Source organism: Vitis vinifera, chromosome 2, assembly GCF_030704535.1.
Source record: "Vitis vinifera cultivar Pinot Noir 40024 chromosome 2, ASM3070453v1".
Lineage (NCBI taxonomy): Eukaryota > Viridiplantae > Streptophyta > Magnoliopsida > Vitales > Vitaceae > Vitis > Vitis vinifera.
This window is the reverse complement of record NC_081806.1, coordinates 2,927,239-2,942,682: the sequence shown is the minus strand read 5'-3', so window position 1 is coordinate 2,942,682 and position 15,444 is coordinate 2,927,239. Positions and strand designations below refer to the sequence as shown.

Below are 15,444 nucleotides of genomic sequence, written 5' to 3'. Positions count from 1 at the left end.
TTCCATCCCTTGACCTTAACCCAAATCAGGTTCTAAAGCCTCTCTCCCACTTTGTTTAGGGTTTATACAACCTTGAATAATGACAAGTCCAACTGGATACCTAAAAAAACCCGTCCATTCAACTGAAAACCCGCCCATTTGCCATCCAGAGTAATAGTTAGAATGCATTATGGCCTACTTGTAACCTTCAATCACAGGCTGTGAGTAACTTTGAACAAAAGCAAAGGAAGAAAAAGAAAATATATCTGAATAGTCATGTAAATTCCCAAATCACAATCCAGTTGTCTAGTTAATGCTGGCTATTTTCCATTCATCACAGCATAAGATGACATTGTAGGTAACTCCTCTGTTTTTGAGTGATAGAGAAGACATAGTAGATGAAATAAAGGGGCTTTGGAATTGAAAATACAATAGTTTACAATATTTCCCTACCCTGTTCATGCAAAACAAACTAGATATATTCATCACTTTGGATTTGACTTTAGAATCCTGTTCACATGGTCCAAGTAACCCTGCCAAATATGAAAATATACAGGATGTAACTTCAAAGTTTAAGAAGGGAATATTGAAATCAAGAACAAGCCTAAAAGCAGGTTGGCCTTGGAATGAAATCCTAAAATGGTTAATATTTCATTTGTCAAGCTACCAAATTTTCTAAAAGATTAAGCTATTAAGGAACTGTGCCTGTAATGTAGACCAAGCTAGCATTATCAAAGGTGTGCTTGAGAGTTTGAAACAAGTTAAAAAATTTTAAAAACTGAAAAATCAAAACTGATTAGAAATCAACATGACAAAACATTAGTCACCTCTATGACTGTCTTTATTTCAATTAAAATTAGCTGCAATCAACAGACTATCATGTAAAAGAACTCATCGGTCCTCTTAAGTGTCCTATAAACATTAAATCAGTCTACTGTGTTTACATAGTATTTGAGTCGAATCAACTGCACCTTTTGATTGCACAGAAATAAGTACTCTTGTTCCCCACTTTAAACTAGATCAAAATAAGGTATTTCAAGATTTTGGCATATCATCTAATTTTATTTTTATATGGGGACATTTCAACCTTGTGTGTTAAAAATGGCATATTCAACAATATGAGCAGATCCAAATTTCAGGGGAAGTCAAAGTTTGCCCTACCCAAATTTGCTTTTTGAATGAGTCTCAAGAGAACCAAGACAAAGTCACAAGGGATTCTATTGAGCCTGTTGCACAGACAAGAAGAGGGGTAATTACCTGGAGTATCCCAACAGCAGCAAATTTGTCAAGAATAGTCTTCGACTGCACTGGATGCAAATTTAAAGGCTTTAAGAGTAATTCCACATTCTGAGAAAAATCATCATAAATATTCTCATCAGCCAATGCCAAAATTATGAAATAAAACAAGGGAGATCAGAGATTCCATGTTGTTTGGATCATATATAAATGCAAGGGAGGACAGATTTAGGCATGAATAATAATAAAAAGATAGTAAACCAAATACTCAAAGTTTCTTCTGACTTGGTCAAAATGAGGCTTCTGACAGTTTATAGCGTTAATTTCCAAACTTCAAAACATGAAAGAAGGAAGCAGAAAGTTAAAAACCATCTGCTTGAGCCCCAAAGTGATATCTACTGCCTTGAAAAATACAAATACCATATTGAACTTCAAAAATTCCTCGATTAGCTACAAAGCATCTACCTTTGATGTAAAGCACTCATCCCAATATGTATACCTTACACCTTCAAGTTTTCCTGTTTTACAGAGATCATCGATGAAAACTTTCACGTTCACAGCCTTATTGAAAAGAATGGTAACCATGATTAGAGAGGAACTTAGAGAGTAAACTAATTATTCATAAGATGAGAACACACAGTTGGAGAGCTCCGCTGTCTATTAAAAGGGTAGCCCACAATGAAGCCTGCCAGAGAAAGGTCTGAAATCTGCATGCAAACAAAAGAGGCACAGTAACTTGGATTTGGACCAGATGAACATTCTGAATACAACCTTACATTATGTTTAATTTCAAATATAATCATGCATGGTATTTAGCCACTTATTGCATATCTTATGTAATTCAGAAACGGGTATGGCGAGACAAAAAACTCTAGGAGACCAACAATGATGACAGGTAGTATTTTTTTGCTATTTTTATGAGAAACACTAAGCCAGGCTTAGGCTTTCTCCACTTTGTCATTGTGAAGTTGCCTTCAGGCAAAAATATATCATCAACTAGTACATGCTGTGACCACCAATTTTGTTCAAGCCTTATAATGATCTAAGGTCTCAAAGTACAGCAGTTATTTCACATTAGTCATTTGACAGAATTGCTCCAAAACGCTTTATTAAGCATCCAAGTACTTCAATGATCGAGCCATGAAATAAAAGTAACAACTAAAAATTCAACAGCCAATTACATGTTTGACCATTGGCATAAAATTTACAAAATCTTTCGCTGCTCAACAATGATATCCACATGGGTTACAACTTATAACCACTTGGGTCATACATCAAACAAGATCTGATCAAAAGGGATCTGCCATGTCTGTACCATCACTATTGAATGAATCAACTCAGCCACACTCACTTATCCCTCTAACAAAAACATGCTGGAATGCTAAATGGAAAATTCAATTTTCACAGAGGAAGTCATACCATCACATTGTAATACCCAAAAATAATGCATAAAATTTTTAAACATGATAACACTGGCAGAAAACAAACATCCACTAGATAAGCATTTGCTGATTCCAGTTTGGGATTATTCCTTCAAGATCTAAAGATCAAACTTCCACCAACTAACTTGAAACAAAAATTAAAAAGAAATACTAAGACAACAAGGGCAAACTCACCAAACTTTGAAAATCAGTGGCCATCAAATCAATGTTTGATTTCTTCCTAAGCAGAACACTGCATACATGTATAATAAAATCATAAACATAAACAAAACCCAAAAAATATTTCATCTAGAGAGTTATCTGATTACCTTAGGGGCGATGCAATCTTGTTATGAAGATCAGAAACAGCTAACCCCACGTACTTATCACCAACATCCAAACCCAGCAAACGCCCTCGTTCAGTGGCTTTCATTTTCAGCAAATCATGGAACAAATTAACTGGCTTCACATACTTCATCTATCACACCCCATTAATAAAAAAAGATAATTTCGTTTTAGTAGTTGGCTAAAACAACTTTCAGAAACACAAGTCACATGAAAAATTCGGTGGGGCATTACCACAAACACTTGGTGAGGCACAACCGCTTTGGAGGTTTTGGAAGTAATTTTGATAGGCTGAAAGCGGTAGTTATTAATTTTTCTTTGGGTGTTGATTCTTCGCTTTTTTCTTCCAAAATCAAATCAAATTACCAAAACAACAAGGATACATTCTGAAGTCTTGTGTGTTTTTTCTTTTTCTTTTGGCTTGTGCTGAAAATTCCAAATGGTTTCCTTTTTGTGGTATAGAGGTATTTCCTACGCATTAACCCAAAGATATAGACATACTCTGGAATGAGTAAGAAATGAGACATCCATGTGTTGGATAGTTTATATTCTAAAATCAAAATAATAATTCAAAATTTAGAAACAATCTTTTTTTTTTTTTTTTTTTTTCTATTTTGGACGATTAAATAAAAGTAATTTCTTGAGGTCAAATTTTGGATTACTTGATTGGAAGGGGGAAAACAAAATTCATATTTTATATTTTAAATCTTTGTGAAATTATTTTTTAATAAATTTTTAATCTCTATCTCATACTGAATATTTTTTTAGATGCAAATTTCACATTAAAAATATCAAAATAAGGTTATATATATATATATATATATGTAATTTTAAATATATAAAAATTATTTTTAAAACAATGAATAAAAATTAATTTGTTCAACCCAAGTTGACACTAGTTTGATTTGATTTTTTAGAAAACTTGTCACATAGGCCATAAAGGTTGAAGTTGAAAAGAGTAGCTGTGAGCAATGTGTCAATATTTGGTGCTCATTTTTGTTTACAAAGATGATAAAAATAATAAAGATGAAATACGCATTACTTTTCTTTGCTTTTTCTATGTTAACCGGAGACCAAATTGTTGGTCGTTTAAATCTTCTTACAACTTGCAAGGCATATCAACACTTCGATTAAATCCCTCTTGTCCTTTTTTCTTTCTTTTTAAAAAAAAATATTCCTTGATTTTCCACCCATCAAAAATCAATACATACAAACCTATTAAAAAATAATAACAATTCCCACCTAAAACTAATGCACTAGTTTTCCTTTCCCAGTTGAAGCCTTTGGACTTTCCATAGGGCCTAAACCTTGAACAACCTTTCCACGATGGAGCCATACAAACTCCCATGGGACCCAAACTTGGGGATACTGATCACACCCACCCACCATAATCAACATCAAGTAATCCAATGGCAAAAATTGAACCCAGAACCAATGTCCTCTACCATACAGCAAGTATTTGCCCACTTGAAAAAATTACAAAAAAAACACCCACATTGGAGCAGCCAAGATAATAGTTGTTGTTACATGGGAATAAATTTCCTCTGAAACTACTGGGAGACAAGACTCATTCAACAATACTCCAACCACTCTTTTAGGATTTTTAGTCCAAATAAAAAAGGTACTAAAATAATGAAACTAGTGAGATGCTTTTCGTTTCTTAATTTTCTACTCAAAACACCCTGTAAGAATCCTGTATTTCAAATTCCACAAAACAGAATCAGTCGAGACAATAAAATGCCTCTATATTAGCATGGGAAAGGATGAAAATTCCCCTCCTTGAGCCCATGCTTTTCATGACGAAACAAGCTATAGCTGCATGATGGGCGACATAAAAATTGAAATAACAGCTTAGAGAATTCAACTTGATGGCTTCTTTTCAAAATTTCACACGCAATCTTGCGTGTATTGAGACAAGTTGAACAACTATTAATCATTTGCTTATTGGGCAAACTTAAAGAGAGCTGAAACCATAAGAATCAATTGAATAAATTAAATGATTGATGATTATCTATGGTGAAGTATTTATCACTGTATATGGAAAAATGGGGAGAGGCTTTCAACCTCAGCTCGCCTTTTAGCCACTCTTCTGAAAGGCTTCCGGTTTCTCCAAAACAAACAATCAATTCCATCAGAATACCTTAAGATATTACCGTGATCCATAGCTGCAGGCATCATTTGCTTTAGGCTCGGCTTAGCTTCTATATTTTTCCTTCTTGATTCTGTGTGTGGTGGAGAGGGTGTCTGAGGTTCTCCATATTTAGCTCCAGTTGATCTGTCAAAGCATCAAACCAGAAGCAATTGTTGGAGGAATACAACATAGCAATAATCTGAATGAAAACAACAGATTCTGCTATAGAATGTAAAGGTAGATTTTAGTGCAGAAAATGTTATTTCAAGATGGCAAAATCCCAGCAACTGACCATGAACTTGATAATCTGTGTGTTTGTATGCATGAATATATATTATATTAAAAGAGCCAATCAAAAACAGGCATACACAGTATAAAAGAAGTATACATGTGAGAAACCAAAATGAGGTATCAATGTCTATAGTTGACTTTGCAGATTGGTTGGAGACTAAGGGAAGTGCGCTGCTTTTTTGTTCTATCTTCTTGTTCTTTGCCATTTGGTACCCTTGTATACGTCTTTTGTATCAATGCACCATTTTGTTGGGCAATGTTAAGAAAAAAATCAATAGGAAGAGAAAAATGTCCTACTGTGTTATAGAATGCATTTCACTACATTTTCAAAGAAGCATACGTATCTTGACATTGCAGCACTGAACAACATCAAAACACCATAATGATGCTATGCATTATAATGTGATTTTCAATGGAAGGAACACAATCTTCACCACTCTTACCTCTCCTTATTCACTGACAGTAGAACAGATAGCTCCCCTGTGTGAGGCTTACATGCAGGGCAGATATAGATTTTTGGTGCTGAAGATAATTTGATACAATCGAAGTGATACCACTCATCACATTGATCACAGGCAATCATTGCTCTCTGATCATAGGGCTTTCGGCAAATGCAGTAAAGCATACTTCGAGCTCTTAATAACTGCACCCACCAATCAAAAAGCATATCAAAGAAATGCTCAGGTATACAGGAGCAAAGAAATTTGTTTTATTACCTTAAGTTCCTTTTCAAAATGAACAGGCAAGTTTTCACCCTGTGTGATAAGTTCACAAACTTCATCCAATCCAAGTGCCCCAGAGTCCATGGAAACCTGTACATGGGAAAACAAAGTGTCAAACAAAACATAAATAGTGAAAGTGATTAAAAATAAATGAGAAATACATAAGCGACACTCAGGACCTTCTTAGCATTTTCTGCCCATTGCAAGCCAATGCACTTCAATTCTGTAAGTTTCTGCCTGAAGTGATCTTCAGGTGGTATGCTTATGGCCAATCCCTGCCATGCGAGCATTAATCACACTTAGCATTTATGTAAGGCAAAACCTTAATCACCAGTTATGCTTATTAATGCAACAAATTATCATCTATGAACTCATTTTCCAAAGCAAGTAATGACAAATTGACATCAATAAACAAAAGGATAGCCTTTTGTTTGTATCAGACAAAAGGATAGTGTTTTGTTCTTATCAGACAAAAGGATAGTTGATTGGGTACAAATAGTGTCCCTAAAGAAGGAACAAAAACAAGTGCAGCAGAATCAACAACATTGTTCAGCTTTGCAATGGTTTCCTCCTACCTTGCTTTCAATAGTAGGAGCCTGGGTAAAGATGTTACAGCTATACTTCCATTCAAGGGTTCTCTTTAAAAACTGGAAGGTTAGTGCTCATTTGAATACACTTCTTGTTTTCTGTTTTTAAAAATAGAAAATAGTAATAACTTCTAAATAAAAGGTAATAACTTCTAAATAAATGATAATAACTTCTATATAAAAAGTATAGGATTATCTTATTATCTTTAACAATTATATAAGGTAATTCTTTAAAATTACTTTGAAAATTTTTAAAATTTGAGGTGGTAAAAAATTTTTAATACCTCAATTTTTTTAAACAGTTTTTAAAGTAATTATTTTTTAAAATTAAGTCTCAAAAAGTTTTTGCACTTTATATAGAAATTAATATCATTTTCTTTTTTAAAAAACAGAAAATAAAAAGTGTATTCAAACAACACCTTTGAGAAATGACGGGACGTATTGTATGTGCCAATTGTCATTTAGATAATAAGCCTGTAGATATTGAGGTTCCACAAGCAGTACTTCCTTATACTGTATTTAAAGCAGTTGTTCAAATTCCTTATGATATCCAACTGGAACAAGTTCTTGCTAATGGTAAAAGAGGGGCTTTGAATGTGGGAGCTATTCTTATTTTACCTGAGGGGTTTGAATTAGCCCCACCTGTTCATATTTCCCCCAAGATGAAAGAAAAGATAGGCAATTTACAACTTTACTTCCATTCAATGGCTCTCTTTAAAAACTGGAAGGTTAGTGCTTGTTTGAATACATTTCCTGTTTTCTATTTTTAAAAATAGAAAATAGTAATAACTTCTATATAAAAAGTATAGGATTATCTTATTATCTTTAAAAATTACATAAGGTAATTCTTTAAAATTACTTTTTAAAATTTGACGAGGTAAAAATTTTTTAATACCTCAATTTTTTTAAACAGTTTTTTAAGTAATTATGTTTTTAAAATAAGTCTCAAAAATTTTTTGCATTTTATATATAAGTTAATATCATTTTCTTTTTAAAAAAACAGAAAATAAAAAGTATATCCAAACAACACCTTAGATATCCAAAATGATACCAGGAGCAGTAAGCTTATTGTAATGTGTTCACTAGTCTTGAAATTTTTGAATGAGCACTGAGCTATATTTAAAATCCATGAAGCATCAGCACAATATATTGATAGCTAAACTCAAGCACAATCCTAAAAATAATAGAAAGCTTCAAAGAAAGCTTCTATCCCAATTGTTTCAACATGGCAACAAAATCCAATTTTTTAATTGCTCAACCTACCTTCTGCTAAATCAGCCTCAATTTCATTATTAGTACTAAAAAATTTTAGTTAATGACAAACATGCCCTAAATGTAAAGCAAGCATTAGAGACGTGATTCACAAGCAGGGCCCAAGAGTGTTCTTTTTTGAGCTTTCACCATTGATGTGATTCTTAAGCAGAGAGACTCCTGTTTTTCAAAGGTGTTACATGTGTATACTAACTGCCTAGGCCCACTAGAAGCATTTGCAGCTAAATTACAATTTGTGCCATGTTAGAGGCTTGAGAGTTCATGTTAACATTTTTCCTTTTTCTTCTGAGTAGACAAGAAGAATAAGCGCTGAACTAGGCCATCAAACTATATATTTTTCGAGTTTATATTCCCCTCCTTAATTCTTAAATCAATATTGGGCAAAATAACAAATGCATCCTTTTCAAAGATATATTTTCAATCTTAAGCTATTGTAGTGTCATGATTGTAAGTTGTAACCCTCATTTGAGTGCTAGAACATTCTCAATTAAGACAAATCCATAGTGCTAGAGCATACTCAACAGAAATAAATTCATGTCCCACGAAAAGAATGCTTCAAACAGCCAAGTAAGCAACAACAGGGCATACCTCTTTCAAAATTTTTTGAATATGTTGGATCAGGGGCTTCTGAGAATCCTCTAACAATTTATTCACCCTGACTCTCCATGAGTTTCTTGCTAATGCCAGCTCAAGTCTGTTGTTTCCATGATTATAATAGACACCTGCCATTTCAACTGCCTGTTTGCAACAAAACCAATTACAACCAGGAGAATAATACTAATTTGCACCTACATAATGTCCTACATTGGCTAAGAAAATGTCTATCAAGAAGAGAAAAGACAAAATATACATGGCAAGGGGAAAAAAAGGGAGGAAATACATTACATATAGCAGCAAAAACATACATAAATAAAAGAAGATCCAACACCACCAAAATAGAGAGTACTGCATGTATTTGTGGAAAAAAAATACAAACTACAAATTATAAAACAATGGAAAATAAGTACCTTCAGAGCAGTAGTTAGTTTTTCTGAGATGATGCTGAGATCTCTATTAAGATAAGCTAAGGTAAAGTCTGTCAATTCTGTTAGACAATCTTTGCAGGCAATAGCTAGCTCCACAAGTTGCTGTACTACATCTCTTTCTTCAATCCTGTAAAAAGCAGCCACTCCAGAATGATGAGCTCATATTTTCACATCTATAACCAATTAAACATTCAGAAATAGGCATCAAAGAAACCAACAGGTACAACAATAAAGATAATGAACAAAAAAAGATGAACATGCAAAAGCAAGATGAACACCCACAACAATTACTTCAAATCAACCAGATTCAGGTATCATAAAAACCCATAATGACAATAAAAAATGTAGCATCTCTCCATGCATCCATCCATGCGCTTATAGATGTAAAAGAAATGGAGTTTCCGTTGCAATTCCAGAGATGCCAAGAATATTCCCAAATTGTAAGTGAACATAGAAATTGAAATAAAAAATTTCCCTCATACTTACCTGAAGATGACCTTTATCTTTTGATTTCTTTCAGATAGCAATATGAGGATTTCCTTTTGGGAAGACTCTTTGCTTAAACTTTTTTTTATTATACAACAATCAAATCTAATAACAGCGCCTAAGAAAAGGGCACACAAAAGCATACATGATACATATAGTAGCGCCAAAAGCCAAAACAAGATGAGGGAATACACAAAAAAACATAATCCATGTCTTATTTGAGCTTAACCACTCAACAAAATCCATCATGGACAAGAAGCAATCTCCTATTTACACTCTGACCTGCTCCAAAAAATTATACATAAAGGATTTTTTAATTGTTCGGTCCACTTTCCCGTATTATCAAATGCTCTACTAATTCCCTCCCTTAACAAAATAAGCACAAATTTTATGTTTTTTTTCCTCTTCTTTGTGACAAAGGAACCATGTCCGCTAAAAAGGGAAGCTCTCACCAACAAGTGCATCACCACACCACAAAAAGAGCATAAATCAGCCACCACAAAATGGCTGCTTTCAAGCAGTGAAGGAAAAAATGATTAACCATTTCTTCTTCTCCTTTACATATAGCATTTGTTCAGTATCCTCCAATTATTCCTATTGTGTTGATCCAATGTCAATATCCTGCCCCATGTAGCTTCCTATATGAAAAGACCAACCCTTGATGGTACCCAAGGAAATCCAAATTGTGCTATAAGGGAATGCCTCCATCCTTCTACATGATAAAGAGGAACAAAAGGACTTAACTGAGAAAATGTCTTTCTTCATACCATATTTTCCTTCACATCCCTATTAATGATATGCGCTTCCCCTTAAAAAAGGCATCCACCTCCTCTAATACCCAATCATAAATTAGTCTTATAAACCTAGGGTTCTAACAACCCCCTCCCCATCCTGGTTCTCGCATCTCAGCTACCCATGCATCTTAGTAGTGGCAATTGCGAAAAAGCTTTGGGAAAGCCTCCCTCAAGGATACATCCCCACACCAGCGATCCTTTAAAAATTTCACCCTTATCCCATGACCCACCCTGATTGCCTTCCACAAGCCCACTTTGTACCTTACCCTCACTCCTTTGGAGCACCAACCCCCCTTTTCCTCATGCTTTCCTAAAATTACCCATTTCCAAAGGGATTCAGATTCTCTATCAATCGCGAATCTCTAATACCATATACCAAGAAGAGCCTTGTTAAGAGGGGATAGATTTCTAATTCATAGATCCCCATTCCTCTAATCCACACCAACTATAGACCAATTCATCAAATGTAACTTCCTCTCCAAATCCCTTTGGATCTTTTCCAACCTTGAGCTCACCCTTCTTGGGATGACAAACAGAGACATTAAGTAAATTAGTAAACCAGACAAAGTACTATCTCTTCGACATAGCAAATCCTTCTTTAAATCTTTTCCTCTACCACATCCCAAACAGGAAATGACCTGAAAAGGGTTCCCAACACAAGACCTAGATAAGTGGTAGGGGAGATGCCTAACCAATTAAGGAAATCTCCTAGAAATTTCTTTATCAGCAAATTTTGTACCAACCAGACCTAACCAATTAAGGAATTCTTTCCCCTCCACTATGCTCAAGAATCCAACTTCGATATCCAAACCTCCACTTTGATCCTTGAATCAAACATTAAAATATGGACTGCCTAGACTACCCTATCCACATGCCTCCCCATGCTCCTCATGATTCTTAAATGGTAAAAAGGAATCTACCTCAAATCGCCTTCTAAAGTCTTAGATTGCTATTCAAGAGAATCTTACAAAGTTGCAAGTTAATAAATGCACAAACCTCGTCTTTTCCTGTCTAGCAGCTATTTCTCCATAATGGAAGGAGATTATTAAGCAAAATTTCAATGTCAGATGCTCTTTCTATCATTTTAGACCAAAATAATTAAACAAAAATCAATCAATTAGAATACCATCACGGTGTAAAAGATGAGAAACAAAAAAACAAAAAGATAACAGCTGGCAGAAATGACTAGCAAAATTGGGGACATGATACAATTTGTCGCTTCTCAATATTTGAAATTGCCTGATGATGAAAACTACTTGCCAATATCTTCTCCAATAATGGCCGCATCACACTGATAATGAGGAAATTCAAACTGAAAGTGAGAGCAAAGGACACACACCTACAGTTACACAGATGGTGAGGAATTCTAACAGAAGCAATTGAGACAAAAGGTGTGAGAGGAGACACACTAAATTAAAAAATAAGAGGTAATGAAAATACAAGCTTTAAAAGCATGTAGAAGTTACTCATTGCATACTGAGCTAACAAGGTTTGCGTTTTTATTCCAAAAGATGAGCATGGTGAAGCATTGACTTACCTTCATCATTCTATTCATGAGATTGATGTATATATAAAAGGAGTCAAAAGGACCAATTGTTACTGAGCCAATCTAAGAAATTGACTAGAAGATGATTGAAAAGAATTTTTGATGAGTGAGAAGACGATTGAAAAGATTAACCATACATTTGTTCCTTCTTTGATTCATAGGTTCATTAGATTTCATATAAAGCTTGGGAGGGGGTTTAGGCTGTTTAGGGACTTTCGTTTTTGCTGTTTTTCCCTCCTTAGTACATTTTGCTAAGAACACCTATTAATACATATCTCTAATTTTCCTATCAAGAAAACAAAATATACATTTGATGTGCTAAATTAACAATGATGACTTTATATTAAAAAAGCATCAGGAATGCAGATTATTACCCTACACATAAACCTTCAGCATCAGACAGAAGCTCAATGAGCATGTTCAGTTCTGGGCGTTTCCCTCCAAATCTCTGCATCAAGCAATAGAAAAGTGAGAACAAAAATTTAAAGCTTCTTCAGGACAGACTGCAAGAAACAAATGCGCATACCAGAGCACCACCATTTCGAGAAATGGACCCACTCCCTATGAATTGGCAATAAGAGCATACATATGCTTCTGCATCACTTTGATGACCTAGTGTTGCTCCTAGGCACTGCAAATGGTAGCTGTTCATACAAAAATAACCAAGTATATGACAATTCAGACAATAAACCCCAACTGGAAACAAAACAAGGATTATATACAAATCAATCACATATTTTTCTTTTCCAAAAATCAAAATCAGTGGATTCTCCACTCGAAAGTCAAAACCTGTACATAATAGGAATTGACTCACATTGTTAAAAATGCTCCACAAAAACTAAAATGATGGTTTTCCAGAATTGAAATTTGAGCCATCAACATAGAGAGGATGGATTGTTGATGATCAAGTTTGAAACTTGAGAAAGAGATTAAATAAGCAGCAGAAATTTTAACAATGAAACGAGTACCTTACCAGTCCTTGCATATCGAACAGGTTAGTAACTCCTGATCCTTAATGTCACTGAAGCAGTGAATGCATGGATCTCTGGGATTGCAACCCCTGGACTTCTTGTATATATACAAAGATCTATCTAGAGTATGTTTAATCTGTATGACATTGAAAGAAATTCCAAAATACATCTATTAAAAACCATTACTAAGCCATCAGAGTAGGAGAAATAAGAAGGTAATTTCTTTTCTTTTGAACTAAACCTTTACTAAAGCATCGAGCAAAGAATTCACATCTCCAACTGGGTGCCCCACAATGTCCATGCAGTGTAGCTTCCACTTCTCTACCTTTTCAGTTTCAGATAAAACCATATCTAACTCACAACAACTGAAAGCATCATCCTTTCCAAGTTCCTGAATGCATCAAGGATAACCGCAGTTAAAATGAGCTGCAAATAATGTGGCATCAAAAGGATAACAAGAAAATAGCCTGTAGCAAATGTAGCTGCCTATAGCTGTAAAACAGTTCTCAGAAAACCACATCTCAATATAAATTATTGGCCTAAGAAATTTAGATAGCTGGTTTAAAAAGCTAATCTAAATTGCCTCTATACACCAATCAGCACAGAGGCACTCCTTAACATTGATGTTGCATTGGTTCAATTGGGAGTGTCATATGTTGATATGTGTCTATCCCTCACACCTATAAGTTTCAATACACTGACTCAGCTAGAAAGAATCTTAATAATGGTTATGGACACTTTGATACGGCATAACAAAAGAAGAAAAAATCAATTAAAAATAATCAAAACTAAATATTTTTTTAATAAGAACTCTCTCTTTTCTCCTTTATCACCATCCTTTTTTTAGTAACCCCAAAAATTCTTATGAAAGTTCACTTTCCAGTAAACTCTTCTCTTTTTTTTCCCCCAATTTAACTATCTGCCAAGGAAGTTGAAAATAAAAGAATAAATCAATCAAAATCCAACAATGATATCTGGGAAAATCCAGAAAGAATCCCACACCCAAAACCATGTCGTGTAATTTAGGGTGAAGTTGGAAAATCCGGATATCATTGCTTGACATAAGATAACTAGAAAATAGAAGCCAGATGTCCAAAACCTATTACAAAACACTAACCATTGGACAAGAACTTAACATTCAGGCCCACTGACAGTCCAGATTAATGATTTCAAAGCCTTTCAATATCCTACTTGAAACAACTCCTCTACGTGTTTCCCTGTACAATAAGGAATAGAGATGATATTCAGGGCATATGATCTTATTTCCAGAAACACCAAAAGCTTGTGCTGTGGCATCCCATACAGCAGTTTGTACTTTTTTTGTTTAGGATCACGATACAGGGGTTGGTACATTACTAAGCTTCATTAAGTAAATTAGCTTATAAAAAAGAAAAATAAAAGAACCATTCTAGTTAACCTTTAAATATGCTAAAATGCAAAGCAGTTCAAGAAGTACTATAGACAACCCAATAACTGAAATATTGACAAACTCATAAGATAGAACTTTTATGCATGAGCATCACCATGATATCATTAAACAATATTTAAAAAGAAACCTCGGATCAACACTCCACAACTGTCTTCAATAAAAATTTGTTGCAACTTCTGATAATTTTCAATGAAAAACTCAAGCCAACAGTTAAGATGCCGAAAGATTAAGATCCCCCCAATTTGCAAGAATACTATTGATGTAAGTGATCAAATATAGCAGAGTGCACAAAACGAAACATATTATTACCTTAAGTTGTAACAATTTAGACCAAGATCGTTCTTCAGTTTTCAAACCAAAAAAGATAAGAATTTGCTCTTTCCACAACCTACATTTACAGTTTAAATGTAAGTCATTATCAAGATAAGTCCCTGATAATCAAAAGAAGCTTATAAAAAAAACAAGGGGATAAATGTGACAAACTAGATTCACCTTGATTCCAATACCTATCAAACCATTTTTTATAGTATATGTCCAACTGACTAATTCTACATCTTTTTGGAATTAAAACAATGGAAGACAGAATTCCACAAACAAGAACACTCACTTATGTTTCTCAATAGCTTTTAAAAGTTGACCAACCATCAATGGAAAGGAAACTTTAATCCTCTGCAATTTGAAGACATAAAAAGTAAGTTGTCCATAACAGAGTAAATGGAAGTATATATCGATATAAAGAACTTAAATACACATGTTGAGCAATATAGTGTTAAAAGAACATAGTGAATACATGAGAAGATAAAACAAACAGATTAAATACCTGAACTTCGGAAAGAACTTCTTCGGCATCACTTAATTTGCATATTTTGCCATTGCATGAAACAGGAATCACCTCTGATGCTTTCTTAAGCCATTTAACCCCATCAATCAATGAGCTGCAGAGAGCACTGGAGGCGCATGTAACAGGAAGGTGTTCTGCATTCTCCATCAAGCTCTCGATCCCCTAAAAGATAAAAAGAGAATCTGATAAACCGACCAAAAAGATACAAGGCGCTAATGGCCAGATCAAAGGATCAAAGCCTCAAAATGTTCCAAAACCATTATCCATGACAATCTGGGATGTGCAAGCATTATATGCACTATAGGCTACTGTAAAGATGTATTGACACACTCCAAAAAATTATGTTGTTTATCATCAAAAGAAGATAT

At 34.3% G+C, this 15,444-nt stretch overlaps 2 protein-coding genes across 10 annotated transcripts in view; both read right to left on the bottom strand.

Moving 5' to 3' along the window:
• Positions 1-242: 242 nt before the first annotated feature.
• LOC100266792 (uncharacterized) lies at positions 243-3,489 on the bottom strand. 4 transcript variants are annotated; one of them, XM_010662474.3, is made up of 8 exons: positions 3,216-3,487; positions 2,966-3,114; positions 2,832-2,889; positions 1,854-1,922; positions 1,715-1,776; positions 1,501-1,546; positions 1,237-1,326; positions 243-512 (listed from the first exon to the last, which is right to left on the bottom strand). In XM_010662474.3, the coding sequence occupies exons 2-8, from the start codon at positions 3,112-3,114 to the stop codon at positions 465-467; spliced, it is 522 nt and encodes a 173-aa protein (XP_010660776.1). In that variant the 5' UTR covers positions 3,216-3,487; the 3' UTR covers positions 243-464. The 4 variants fall into 4 exon arrangements, with proteins under 4 accessions (XP_010660776.1, XP_002269986.1, XP_059598944.1 ...); XM_002269950.5 differs by lacking the exon at positions 1,501-1,546 and having other exon boundaries at positions 1,681-1,776; positions 3,216-3,489; XM_059742958.1 differs by lacking the exon at positions 243-512 and having other exon boundaries at positions 1,236-1,326; positions 1,484-1,546; positions 3,216-3,489.
• A 1,452-nt stretch (positions 3,490-4,941) lies between these two features.
• LOC100261599 (lysine-specific demethylase JMJ17) overlaps positions 4,942-15,444 on the bottom strand; it is a 44,655-nt gene continuing 34,152 nt past the window's right edge. For 5 of the 6 annotated variants that reach the window (XM_010662455.3, XM_010662463.3, XM_010662458.3 and 2 more), the window contains exons 21-33: positions 15,056-15,238; positions 14,843-14,904; positions 14,545-14,623; positions 13,048-13,197; positions 12,809-12,942; positions 12,362-12,479; positions 12,210-12,283; positions 8,992-9,136; positions 8,573-8,722; positions 6,305-6,400; positions 6,120-6,215; positions 5,847-6,046; positions 4,942-5,256 (exon numbers count right to left, since the gene is read on the bottom strand). In XM_010662455.3, coding sequence (XP_010660757.1) covers positions 5,010-5,256; positions 5,847-6,046; positions 6,120-6,215; positions 6,305-6,400; positions 8,573-8,722; positions 8,992-9,136; positions 12,210-12,283; positions 12,362-12,479; positions 12,809-12,942; positions 13,048-13,197; positions 14,545-14,623; positions 14,843-14,904; positions 15,056-15,238 — 1,734 coding nt within the window. In that variant the 3' untranslated portion in view covers positions 4,942-5,009. Of the gene's footprint in view, positions 5,257-5,846; positions 6,047-6,119; positions 6,216-6,304; positions 6,401-8,572; positions 8,723-8,991; positions 9,137-12,209; positions 12,284-12,361; positions 12,480-12,803; positions 12,943-13,047; positions 13,198-14,544; positions 14,624-14,842; positions 14,905-15,055; positions 15,239-15,444 lie in introns of those variants that run through there. The other variant, XM_059742974.1, reaches the window with a different exon arrangement.